This window comes from Anomaloglossus baeobatrachus, chromosome 1, assembly GCF_048569485.1.
Source record: "Anomaloglossus baeobatrachus isolate aAnoBae1 chromosome 1, aAnoBae1.hap1, whole genome shotgun sequence".
Taxonomy (NCBI): Eukaryota; Metazoa; Chordata; class Amphibia; order Anura; family Aromobatidae; genus Anomaloglossus; species Anomaloglossus baeobatrachus.
The window spans coordinates 268,393,516-268,407,749 of record NC_134353.1 but is presented as its reverse complement, the minus strand read 5'-3'; the positions used below and the strand labels follow the sequence as shown (position 1 = coordinate 268,407,749).

Below are 14,234 nucleotides of genomic sequence, written 5' to 3'. Positions count from 1 at the left end.
CATCCTTACTAATGTAGTTTCTTATTTCTCATTATTACACATAATTTAATTTGGTGATATCTAGAGTTTTATTTACTTGCCTGTGTATATTGGATGGGTTGTTACTGACATCTGGTTTAGGAAATCATGTTAATATCACCTTTAAAAATATATTTATATATAAAATTGGTAACATATTCAATACTAATTTCACCCTCTGTGTGTGTTTTGACACCTACTATTCACCCAGATGATGGTAATTTAAAAAGCATACTAGGCCTAGGTATGTGATATTTTTATTATGTTAACTAATGGAATAATATATTGATTATTGGCTCTAATCATGTTTATTTTTTCTTTTCAGTCGAGACTATTTCTTTCGAGCTATTATCAGGACCACAACATTGAATTGTCCAAACTTCTTCACAGACTGGGACAGCCTTTACCCTCCTGGCTGAGACAGGAATTACAGAAAGTGAGATAGCATCAAGAAATGGACTAATACACAATTACAGCCTTGTGGTTTCTCCACTATGAAAAATGATAAGATAAATCCCTTCCCTCACATTTAATGATTATCAGTAATGATCCCCCATAATAAGTCAAGAACATTTCTGAATGCACGTGGTGCGATATATCAGCACCATTACTGTCAGAGCTCTCGCAGCAGAAAATTACTATAATGTACAAGATCTTTTCCAACATTAAACATGGGACTCATACGTTACCCATTCCCCTTAATAACAAGAGACTTCTCATAACTGTTTTATGATTGGAATCCTTCATTTAATACAACATGCACTACTGTCTGAGAAAACCAAAGCAATGGGCAGGAGTAGCTTGCAGTGGAACTGAAGGTTAGTTTTACAATCAGGTTGAATAAATCAGTATACATCTTCATACTAATATGCCATCTTGAACGCTTATCATTCATAAAATAGTCTTAAATTTACTTTTGAGCATTTACAGTAGAAGCTAATTATGTTTATGTCACCAATCATTTTTTTGATATTGGGGATTTTGTAATATGCATTTACATTGCTTTTGCAAAAGCAAAGGGGGTTCGCTGTGTGCCGCAACTCCAGCTGTTATGTTCAAAAGGCTTTAGTTCAATAATAGCTTCCTGCAGCTCTTAGAAGTGCTGTAAAAATCATTTTTTCCCTTTGGTCATTGATAATTTTTTTTTTCATCGTACACATCTACTTCCTAAATGTGTATTTGATTGTGTTTTTGACAGAAAATCCAACTTCAGTCATTGCCATAATGTCACCAGAGCTTTATAGTAATCCTTGAAAGGTCATCACTGCACAAAAGCTTTTAGTTCAATTATACTTGCAGAGTCACAATGGCTAAACTTTAAGAACCCAATTAACAGGTTTTAGTCCTAAAGTCTTTAGCTCTCAGGGAACTGATGCAAAGGAATTTTCTGTTGTCATTTAATTCTCCAGTAAGATGACATTTCAGTCGCTCCATTATACAGATTTTTGTTGTATTTTTCTTAAACCCACAGTTAATCTATATTTTTATTTTGTGTTTGTTGAAATACTATATAGATCGGAGACAGATACTCAACCAATAGTCCAAAATAGTATAACCGCACTTCAGTACAATATTACAACCAACCTTGAACATTTTTACATGTTCAATGAAGAAGTGACAATGTTAAGGAGTTTAAAAACAATTCTTTATTAATACATATTAAAATTTATAAATATACAGCAAGAAAAAAGTGCTACGTGATAGATATAATATTAAGGGTCACAGACAGAAGACAGTAACAAATATAGTCCCATATATCAGGGCTGTATTTTGCCTTCATGCTGCCCTAGGCACTTTGAGTGGTCGCGCCCCTTAGTGACAACGTAAAACTGAGTTTTCGCACACGACATCTGTTCAAGGCAGATCTACTCTGTAGCACACTTTAAAAAGTATCAAGAAACGAAAGGCACTAACCCCCCCCCCCGCCCCAATGGGGATCACCACGGGCACATCAAAACATAGCATGAGTATAAAAAAAATATTCCCACCACACCATCCCCACTTATATACTGTGACTGTCACACTGCCCCTAATAAACACCACACTGCCCACCCTTATAAATTATACCCACCACACTTTGCTCAATTATGAAATATGATCTGCACATTGTGAGGACAATGTCCCATGCATGCTGCCCCCTCCTCACAATGTCCCATGCATGCTGCCCCCTCCTCACAATGTCCCATGCATGCTGCCCCCTCCTCACAATGTCCCATGCATGCTGCCCCTCCTCACAATGTCCCATGCATGCTGCCCCCTCCTCACAGTGTCCCATGCATGCTGCCTCCTCCTCACAATGTCCCATGCATGCTGCCCCCTCCTCACAATGTCCCATGCATGCTGCCCCCTCCTCACAATGTCCCATGCATGCTGCCCCCTCCTCACAATGTCCCATGCATGCTGCCCCCTCCTCACAATGTCCCATGCATGCTGTCCTCCCTCACAATGTCCCATGCATGCTGCCCCCTCCTCACAATGTCCCATGCATGCTTCCCCCTCCTCACAATGTCCCATGCATGCTGCCCCCTCCTCACAATGTCCCATGCATGCTGCCCCCTCCTCACAATGTCCCATGCATGCTGCTCCCTCCTCACAATGTCCCATGCATACTGCCCCCTCCTCACAATGTCCCATGCATGCTGCCCCCTCCTCACAATGTCCCATGCATGCTGCTCCCTCCTCACAGTGTCCCATGCATGCTGCTCCCTCCTCACAGTGTCCTATGCATGCTGCCCCTTCCTCACAATGTCCCATGCATGATGCCCCCTCCTCACAATGTCCCATGCATGCTGCCCCCTCCTCACAGTGTCCCATGCATGCTGCCCCCTCCTCACAATGTCCCATGCATGCTGCTCCCTCCTCACAATGTCCCATGCATGCTGCTCCCTCCTCACAGTGTCCTATGCGTGCTGCCCCTCCTCACAATGTCCCATGCATGCTGCCCTTCCTCACAATGTCCCATGCATGCTGCCCCCTCCTCACAATGTCCCATGCATGCTGCCCCCTCCTCACAATGTCCCATGCATGCTGCCCCTTCCTCACAATGTCCCATGCATGCTGCCCCCTCCTCACAATGTCCCGTGCATGCTGCCCCCTCCTCACAATGTCCCATGTATGCTTCTCCCTCCTCACAGTGTCCCATGCATGCTGCTCCCTCCTCACAGTGTCCCATGCATGCTGCTCCCTCCTCACAGTGTCCCATGCATGCTGCTCCCTCCTCACAGTGTTCCATGCATGCTGCTCCTTCCTCACAGTGTCCCATGCATGCTGCTCCCTCCTCACAGTGTCCCATGCATGCTGCTCCCTCCTCAGAGTGTCCCATGCATGCTGCCCCCTCCTCACAGTGTCCCATGCATGCTGCTCCCTCCTCACAGTGTCCCATGCATGCTGCTCCCTCCTCACAGTGTCCCATGCATGCTGCCCCCTCCTCACAGTGTCCCATGCATGCTGTCCCCTCCTCACAGTGTCCCATGCATGCTGCTCCCTCCTCACAGTGTCCCATGCATGCTGCTCCCTCCTCACAGTGTCCCATGCATGCTGTCCCCTCCTCCCAGTGTCCCATGCATGCTGTCCCCTCCTCACAGTGTCCCATGCATGCTGTCCCCTCCTCACAGTGTCCCATGCATGCTGCTCCATTCTCAAAGTGTCCCATGCATGCTTCCCCCTCCTCACAGTGTCCCATGCATGCTGCCCCCTCCTATGCATGCTGCCCCCTTCTCTCAATGTCCCATGCATGCTGCCCCTCTCCATGAGCTCCTAATGCTGCCTTCCTCTTTTCCATAATGAGACCTTCATGTTGCCCCACTCATGCTAAGACCACCACACTAACGCTTATGCTGAGACCCCCCCCACACACTACCCCACTCTTGATATTGACTCCCCTACATTGCTCCACTCCAAACTGATCCCACACATGCCGCCCCTTCTCCATAATGAGCTCCCAATGCTGCCCCCCTCTTATTCTGAGTCCTTACACTCCCCCCACCCAATCGATTTTGTCATTGCACTATCCCTCATCCCTTGTCCTCTGTCTCTAGCATTAGCCCCTCTCTCCCACTCCCCCCCAGCATCAGCCTCTCTCCCCCAGTCTCAGCCTTTGCCTCCCCCCAGCCTCAGCCTGCCCCAGTCTCTGCCTCAGCCTCCCCCCAGCCTCAGCCTGCCCCAGTCTCCGCCTCAGCCTCCCCCTAGTCTCCCCCCAGTCTCCACCTCAGCCTCCCTCCAACCTCCCCCAGTCTCCGCCTCAGCCTCCCTCCGGTCTCAGCCTCCCTCCAGCCTCCCCCCAGTCTCAGCCTCAGTTTCCCTCCAGCCTCCCCCCAGTCTCAGCCTCTGCCTCCCTCCAGCCTCTCCCCAGTCTCAGCCTCTGCCTCCCCCCAGTCTCAGCCTCTGCCTCCCTCCAGCCTCCACCCAGTCTCAGCCTCTGCCTCCCTCCAGTCTCAGCCTCTGCCTCCCTCCAGTCTCAGCCCATCTCCTCCCAGCCTCCCCCAGCATCAGCCTCCCTCCTCCCAACAACCCTCAGCATCAGCCTCCCTCCTCCCAACCTCCCCCAGCATCAGCCTCCCTCCTCCCAACCTCCCCCAGCATCAGCCTCCCTTCTCCCACCGTCCCCCAGGATCAGCCTCCCTCCTCCTAGCCTCCCCCAGCATCAGCCTCCCTCCTCCTAGCCTCCCCCAGCATCAGCCTCCCTCCTCCTAGCCTCCCCCAGCATCAGCCTCCCTCCTCCTAGCCTCCCCCAGCATCAGCCTCCCTCCTCCTAGCCTCCCCCAGCATCAGCCTCCCTCCTCCCAGCCTCCCCCAGCATCAGCCTCCCTCAGCATCAGCCTCACTCCTCCCTCAGCCTCCCTCAGCATCAGCTTCCCTCCTCCAAGCCTCACCCTCCCCCTCCCAGCCTCCCTCAGCATCAGCCTCCCTCAGCATCAGCCTCCCCCAGAATCAGCCTCTCTCCTCCCAGCCTCAGCCTCTCTCTCCCCCCAGCCTCCCTCTCCCCCCAGCATCAGCCTCTCTCCTCTCAGCCTCTCTCTCCCCCCAGCCTCTCTTTCTCTCCCCACCCTCCTCCCCCAACCTCAGCCTCTCTCTCCCCACCCTCCCCCCCAACCTCAGCCTCTCTCTCCCCCCAACCTCCCCCCCAGCTTCAGCCTCTCTCTTCCCAGCCTCCCCCCCAGCTTCAGCCTCTCTCTTCCCAGCCTCCCCCCAGCCTCAGCCTCCCTCTTCCCAGCCTCCCCCCAGCCTCAGCCTCCCTCTTCCCAGCCTCCCCCCAGCCTCTCTCTTCCCAGCCTCCCCCCAGCCTCTCTCTTCCCAGCCTCCCCCCAGCCTCTCTCTTCCCAGCCTCCCCCCAGCCTCTCTCTTCCCAGCCTCTCTCTTCCCAGCCTCCCCCCAGCCTCTCTCTTCCCAGCCTCCCCCCAGCCTCTCTCTTCCCAGCCTCTCTCTTCCCAGCCTCCCCCCAGCCTCTCTCTTCCCAGCCTCCCCCCAGCTTCTCTCTCCCCAGCATCCCCCCAGCCTCAGCCTCTCTTCCCAGCCTCCCTCTCTCTTCCCAGCCTCCCTCTCTTCCCAGCCTCCCCCAGCCTCAGCCTCTCTCCCCCCAGCCTCCCCTTGCATGATTATAGTGGACAAAAAGAGGCATCGCAACCATCATCAACTAACCTGTAAGGTGCCCATACATTCTAGGCTCTGCCTTATCTGCTCAGCTGCCGGATGCCCTGCTCTGGTGATTATCCTCTTCTGCCGGCTGGCTCCAGCTTCAGACGCGTCCTCCTCCGCGGCGTGTGTTGTCTGCAGCATTGGACGCTGCAGCACGGGGCAGTGAGCTGATTATCGCGCCCGCGCGCCTCTGACCCCGGAAGTGCAGGCGATGGAACTTCCGGGGTTAATCAGCTCACTATGCCTGGCGCCCGCCGTGTATTTAAATAGACAGAACTGCACCTCCCCTCCCTCCCAAAGCACCCCCAAACCCCCCCCCGAACACAGCCGAGTGTAATGGAGGGAGGGACGGGGGGCGGGGATGTAAAAAAAAAAAAAATTTATATATATATTTTTTTTTTTGCTGCCTGAAAGTGCCGCCCCCCGCAACGTGCCGCCCTAGGCACGGGACCACGGGTGCCTAGTGGCAAATACGGCCCTGCCATATATATTAAATTAACAGGAACTGGAATAATAACCACCTACATATATAAATATTGTATGCGTTAATTAAATGCCTTAAGGGAAATTCCCACAATTAAAGTGCTGATAAGATAAAGGTTCCAAGGGCATCCAGAATAAATAATCGATAAATAAATAAGTACTATATAAATAATTAGTCAAATATTCAATTGATCATTTCATAAATTACGGCCCACCTCGGAAATACAGCACGCCAATACAATTATAACCTTACATAGAAGGCAATACACATAATATTAGTATATTTGCCAGTGTGATAAGGTAGTAAAAAGACCGTCTGTGACCCCTCACTCCGACGCGTGTTTCGCTCTGTTGCTTTCTCAAGGAGTGTATTATACATACAATATTTATATATGTAGGTGGTTATTATTCCAGTTCCCGTTAATTTAATATATGGGACTATATTTGTTACTGTCTTCTGTCTGTGACCTTTAATATTATATCTATCACATAGCACTTTTTTCTTGCTGTATATTTATGAATTTGAATATGTATTAATAAAGAATTGTTTTTAAACTCTTTAACATTGTCACCCCTTCATTGAACATGTAAAAATGTTCAAGGTTGGTTGTAATAGATCGGAGACAGTATTAAATTATTTTTTAAATTACATATTGCAAAATAGATTTTCTGTAAAATACACTGTTTTGCTGTCTTCTAATTTAAAGGTAGCCATTGCAGTCATTAATATAAGATAAGCATATTCATATTTTGCTTTCTTTGATTTCTTTTTTTCCCTCGGAGTTGACATACTGTACAGAAAAGGTGTGTGGTACAGAGCAGATGATTTTGTAATCTAATAAAATATCTGATTGTACTAGGTGTGTATTCACTACAACATCAACCTATTGAGTCTGGACTAATCCAGGCTACCTGGATTGAAGCTGAGTTATTTAGACAGGTCCAAATAACTAGTCTTCTATAAGAGAAGTCTAAAGGCCACTTTACACGCTGCGATATCGGTATCGATATCACTAGCGAGCGTACCCTCCCCTGTCGGTTGTGCGTCACGGGCAAATCGCTGCCCATGGCATACAACATCGCTTACACCCGTCACACGGACTTACCTTCCCTCGACATCGCTGTGGCCGACGAACCACCTCCTTTCTAAGGGTGCGGTTTGTGCGGCGTCACACGGCAGCCGTCCAATAGAAGCGGAGGGGCAAAGATGAGCGGGCGGAATATCCCGCCCACCTCCTTCCTTCCTCATTGCCGGCGGCCGCAGGTACGATGTAGTTCCTCGTTCCTGCGGTGTCACACAGCGATGTGTGCTGCCACAGGAACGATGAACAACCTGCGTCCTGCAACAGCAACGATAATCGGGATAGGAACAACGCATCAACGATTAACGATAAGGTGAGTAATTTTGATCATTAACGGTCGTTGCTGCGTTTCACATGCAACAACGTTGCTAACGAGGCCGGATGTGCGTCACGAATTCCGTGACCCCAACGACATCTCGTTAGCGATGTCGTTGCATGTAAAGCAGCCTTAAATGTACTCCGTGTACGCCACCTTCTAAAATAGTATTCTGGCTGTGAAGTTAGAAGAACCTTCTATAACTGCAGTTAGGCTGTGTAATCTGGACAGTCTTCTATAACAATAATCAAGCTGTGTAGTCTTCTGTAACATCAGGTAAGCTACAGTCATGGCCGAAAATGTTGGCACCCTTGAAATTGTTTGAGAAAAGAAAGTTTTGTCCCTGAAAATTCTTGTAATTACACATGTTTTGATATACACATGTTTATTTCCTTGTGTGTTTCGAAACTGTCATGAGATGACTTTAGGGCAGCAAAAGACAGGGACTCCTATACTGTCCCTCATGCTCTGGGAACTTAGGCTATCACTAACTTCCAGAATACTACTGATGGTGAGAAGCCAGAGTCTCATGCCTTATGGTTCTCCTGAGCAGAATTAATCTGTCTCCCCCTAGGTAAGGAAGTGCAGGGGTGAAAGGATAACACAGAAAAAAACAGAGAGGGAAAAACAAAAACTCAGAGATGCTGCAAACTCAGAGGAACAAATAGCAAGAGATGAAGGAGAAAAGCAAGAGGAGGAAGACAGTAACAAAAGGACAACAAGGATTAACCCCAAACCACTTACAGCAATAAAGTACAACAACCACCAGTAAGTCTGGATCACAACACCTCACCAGACTAGTATATATAGTCTCTTTTTAGCCTGCCTATGAACTACCAATCTTTGGTCGACACCCGAGTCTGCCTGCACTGATCACACACATCAGAGAAGTTAGCAAGCAGAGCGCCAGAATCTGTAGTCTCCACAGATCATGATGCCACCACCACAGTCGGCAATGTTTGTAAAAACAGCAACAACATAAGAAGAGAGAAAAAAGGTGAAGTGGACATAATTTCACAAAAAATCCTGAAAATGGGTTGGACAAAATTGTTGGAAGCCCAAAATCAATATTTGGTTGCACACCATTTGGAAGAAATAACTGCAATACATTGCTTCCTCCAACCATCAACAAACTTCTTACACCTCTCAATTAGAATTTTGGGCAACTTCTCTTTTCTAATCTTCTCCAGGTCTCTCATATGTGAAGGGTGCATTCTGCCAACAGTAATTTTACGTTCTTTCCACAGGTGTTCAATGGGATTTAGATCCAGACTCATTGCTGGCCACTTCAAAAGTCCCTAGCACTTTGTTTTCATCCATTTTTGGGGGCTCTTTGAAGAATGTTTGGAGTCATTCATTATTCTACTGAATTATCTATCAACTAGGAAAGAACCCAGGTTTCTGACACTGGGCTCAACAAAAATTGAATGATGCCTTACACACAGTCAAGGCACCTACTGCCAAAGGCAGCAAAACAACCCCAAAACATCTTTGAACCTCTATTTGACTGTAAGTACTGTGTTCTTTTCATTGTAGGCCTGTTTAGTCTCATCCATCCAGCAGACAATTTCCCAGAAAGATTACTTGGCTTACTCACGTACATTTTGGCAAACTGCAGTATAACTTTTTTATGTCTTTTTGTCAGCAGTGGGGTCCCCCTGGGTCTTTGGCCATAGTGTTTTTATGTCATTCAAATGTCAATGGATTGTTCATGGTGACATTGATGCAACCTAAGCTTGCAGGACAGCTTACATTTTTTGGGAACCTGATTGGGGCTAACTATCCACTGTCCAGACTAACTTGTGTTGCAATCTTCCAGCAATTTTTCTTTGCTGTCCACATCCAGGGAGATTAGCTACAGTGCCATGGGTTGTAATCTTCTTCATTATTTTGGGCACCATGGACAAAACAACATCAAGGTCTTTGGAGATGGACATGTAACCTTGAAATTGTTGATATTTTACAACAATTTTGGTTCTCAAGTCCTCAGACAGTTCTCTTCTCCTCTATCTATTCTGCATACTTTGTGAGGCACACAGAGACACACATTGCAAAGATTGAGTCAAGTTCTCCCTTTTTATCTGGTTTCAGGTGTCATTTTCATATTGTCCACAACTGTTACTTGCTATATATCAGTCTGAAAGCGCATCAAATGCATGAATAAAGGTTTTTACCCACAATTTTGGAAAGGTGACAACAAACTTGCCCAGCCCATTTTTGGGGTTTTGTGTGAAATTATGTCCAATGTTCCTTTTTTTCCTCTGTTTTTTTTTTCATGTTGTTCTAGTACACATAAAATAACTAAACATGTCAATTACAAAATTACAAAATATCTGGGAGAAATGTTTCATTTACTGGAACAATTGGAACAATTTCAAGGGTGCCAACACTTTCAGCCTCAATGTATGCAATCTGTACAGTAGAGATTAGCTGATATGTTAAAATTTCAGTTTGAATTTTTGCCTGTTTTTTCCAGGGAAATTCTCCATGAACTTAATATTCCTTATTCTGCTCTTTGGTCTCTCTGTAAAAGATTATGGAAATCCTAATACTCACCTCACTGCTCATTTCTCTGGCACTTCAACTTCTCACTTCCACCTGTCCGGTCATCATTACAAATTGAAACAATGTTTAAAAAAAATCTCCATTTATTCATGTTGGGTATGAGCTTCCAGTCCAGGCAGTCCACAGTGACTTCATCTGCTTACTTCAATGGCTTCAACAGGGCCTTGTCGCAGTTCCTGCTGAAATACAGTTTTTTGGAGATTCTGACAGAAATGTCTATGTAGTGGTTGGTAGCAAGCACTGTAATAATGTAAATTTAGTCCAACTTCAACAGTCTTAAGGCCCCTTTACACGCAGATAAATCTGCGGCAGATCTGTGGTTGCAGTGAAATTGTGGACAATCAGTGCCAGGTTTGTGGCTGTCTACAAATGGAACAATATGTCCATGATTTCACTGCAACCACAGATATGCCAAAGATTTATCTCTGCATGTAAAGTGGCCTTTAAACCCTTACCCATCATCCATCACATCACACCTGCCGTGTCCTTCATTATGCAATATTCTTTCTGGAATACATCAATAAATGAGTTGAGACAAGGTGTTTAACATATCTCAGGGTTGTTGTCTTGCTTGACAATGAACCTATGCTCCAGTCTCAAGTCTTTTGCAGCCTTTAAAAGGTTTTCAATAATGTATAGAAGTGCGGCACTCCAATAAAATGATGGTGCCTGGATAGGGTCCAACCCCGTGTCAAAAAGTTCCAGAAATCCAGCACTGAATATTGGTTGAAAAAGAAGAAATTCTTTATTTGGACAAGTAATTGTGTAAAAATAATTGACGTTTCGGTCAAACGACCTTCATCAGATTACACAACGCTGTGAAGGTAATGAGAATCAGGTTAGTATAGAGAGAGAACTGCCTCTCCGGACCCGGTTTTCATCCAGGATTGCCCTGGATTTATCCATCTTCCCATCAATTTTGACTAGCTTTAATGTGCTTGCTGAAGAAAAGCTTTCTGCAAACTGCAAACAGGACTTCTTGGGGTTTGCTTTCAAAAATGTCTTTCTTCTTGCTACTCTTCCAGAAAGGTCAAATTTGTGGAGTATATGATTACATTATTGGTGGTCTGGTGGACAGATTCTCTCTCCTGAGCTGTGGATCACTGCAGTTCCTTCAGAACAAGCAAGGACCTCTTTGCTGCTCCAGCAATTAGTTCTCTTCTTGCTTGGATAACAATGATTTGAACTTTAGACTTTCAGGCTCAAAAACTGACCATCAACTACAGCTTCTAACGTGAGACAACCTTCATTTTATAGACAATTATCTTGGCTATCTCAAACATAAATTTGCCTAGCAAATTCTTGTCAAATCAATGCATTGTTATGGTTTCACTAGTAAAAATCAAAATTTTCATTATTTGTTTAGTATGTGGTAAATCCAGCAGTAACATGGCATCCAGTATGTATCACAGAAGTGATGTAAACATGGATGCCTTTTCTGCTACTTGTAGTGGTACGAGTCTTGTCAGGGTGTTCCACAGCCATGTTGTACGGATAGCTGAAGAGACAGGTGGGTCTGACTATCCACATACGGGTGTGTCTCATGTCTTAAGATGGAGACTGGTTCTTTGACACATGGACAGTATGTGGAGGTTTGTGACACCTCCAGAAGAAATCTCAGAGAAAGGGGTTGTGCGTACTGACCGGAGTCAGTTAGTGGGGAGAGAGATACCTCCACTGGGATACTCCTGCGGAGAAGAGGTATCCAAACCTGTGCAGATGTAATGTGACATACTTCAATTGACCCTAAAGGTCCACTTCACATTTAATCTCAGCAATGTAATATCGTTGGTGAACTGATAACCACTTCACATTGAATCTCTGCAATGTAATATCCTTGATGAACTGATAACCACTTCACATTGAATCTCTGTAGATATTCAATGTGAAGTGGTTATCAGTTCATCAAGGATATTATGTTGAGGTCAGGAACCTGGTTGTAAAGTAGGGACCAGACATATACAGATGTTTTTTGCATAAGTGGTCAGTGGTGGTTGGGTATTCACATGGTGAGAGAGGGACAGTTTAGGGACCTTTAGGGTTAATCCACGGTGGGCAGGGGCACCATTTGTGCTTATTAGGGTGCCGACCTCCACAGGCAGGTAGGACAGTTTATTAGGGGCAGTAGCAGGACAATTGAAGTATTAGATTGAAGGAGGGACTCTGACTCACAAAGCCTCTGTGGACAATGCAAGAAATGGCAAAAATCGGAAGAAAGAGGGACTCCGATAAATTGTATATTAGACATAAAGGAGGGCATAATACTCATTCGGTTAAATTGGTTAGCTAGTGAGACAGATGCACTCATAAAGGCTATGCATTGTGTGTAAGGGCTGCCAAAAATTAGAACGAGAAACTGCAATACCCCCAAGAACACACATTGAGGAGGGTTTCATACAACATTTTTTGACCACTTTTAAGGAGTGAGACCAGAACTATAGACAAGTACTGAAAACCATAAGTGAAATATTAAAAAATATTAAATAATGCTTAAAGGCAGCAGCTGAAGGATAGCAAGATGTCCTATGAGTCATGTGTGTGCCAATCTGTCTATCTATCTATCTATCTATCTATCTATATATCTATCCCTCTATCTCTCTATCTATCCATCTATATATCTATCTATCTATCTATCTATCCCTCTATCTATCTATCTATCTATCTATCTATCCATCTATATATCTATCTATCTATCTATCTATCTATATATCTATCCCTCTATCTCTCTATCTATCTATCTATCTATCTATCTACCTATCATCTTTAAATTTTATCTATCTATCATATATCTATTAAAATATATTGTCTAGACGTTTATGTATTTTATTTTTATTTTTTTTCTGAGCTCTTTCATTTACTTTTGTTGACTTTAATTTTCAATTGTTTTGTTCTTTCAGTGTATTGACTTAATGAGGACATCAACATGCGGTCTTAACTAATTGTGGAGAAGATCATAGCTACTGGAAATTATTTCTGCCCTCCTTTACGGCTCACTATGACATCAGTTTACAAAAAGCAAATGAGAAAGAGAAACTATGTTTTTTCCACTGAGATATATTTATTTTTTACTCCAATTGTAATTAATATATATGTATTATGTATACAGAGATAATAACCACTAAAAAATTACTTTTGTTTATAAAAATAAGCTGTTTTATTTATGCCTTTTATTACATCTGCTGTATTGAGCACTTTGATCTCTAAAGCAAAATAAAGATTTTTGTTGGTATTGGCGCTTGAATGAATATTTGTTTGGAAAGTCAATAGTGTCATTACACAAGCAGAAGCAGTTATTGTAACAGGTGCCAGCAGTCAGTCTGCAATCATTTCCTACAAAAGCTTTTTGTGGATTTTTGGCTCTTTGTTTAGACTAAAAATATTTGTTTTATATTTGCTCCACTCAGTGGTTTAATTACCGTTCTATGGGCCTAAGGATCAAATTTTGATCTTGGCCCCACATCCCCTTCCAGTATATTGCTCACATGCATGGGTCTAGTGTTATTCCCAGAGTCTCTAAAAACATATCTGTTTGACGTAAATCTCATTGGATATACAGCAAAAATATATTTATTGTGAAATTATTCAAAATAGTAGTCATTCCGTTACCAAATACAAATATGATCAACTTCAGATGAATGAGAAGAGGATCCAGGGCACTGCTTCACACAATTATTCACCTGTTTTATAGTACAAAACACACTGGTAGAAATCGGTGCTGCTCTGGGGTGCACATTATAGGGAAGACAATATTTGGTATACAATTGTAGAAAATGGCACTCACCAGATCTTGCTGTGCAGAAGATTATTTTATTCAAATGTGGAGGTTACATGTGTGGGGGGGGGCGGGGAGGGAATGCACGCCGGACACGTCAGACGACGGCCGTTTCGCACTTACACTCAGTGCTTCAGCTGCTGAAGAACTGAGTGTAAAGGCCACTTTACACGCAGAGATAAATCTTTGGCAGATCTGTGGTTGCAGTGAAATCATGGACATGTTGTTTCATTTGTACACAGCCACAAACCTAGCACTGATTGTCCACAATTTCACTGCAACCACAGATCTGCCGCAGATTTATCTCTGTAAAGCGGCCTTAAGTGCGAAACGGCCGTCGTCTGACATGTCCGGCGTGCACTCC

The 14,234-nt window shown here is 44.8% G+C and overlaps 1 protein-coding gene across 2 annotated transcripts in view; it reads left to right on the top strand.

Moving 5' to 3' along the window:
- The window catches only part of LOC142311544 (bifunctional heparan sulfate N-deacetylase/N-sulfotransferase 4-like), a 682,360-nt gene extending 669,033 nt beyond the window's left edge, over positions 1 to 13,327 (top strand). The window contains exons 14-15 of one of the 2 annotated variants that reach the window (XR_012754278.1): positions 344 to 836; positions 12,996 to 13,327. Coding sequence is in view for 1 of the 2 variants with exons in the window: in XM_075350062.1 (XP_075206177.1) it covers positions 344 to 454; positions 12,996 to 13,037 (153 nt within the window). In the remaining variant the exon portion in view is untranslated. The remainder of the gene's footprint in view (positions 1 to 343; positions 837 to 12,995) is intronic. The other variant, XM_075350062.1, reaches the window with a different exon arrangement.
- The last annotated feature ends 907 nt before the right edge of the window (positions 13,328 to 14,234 follow it).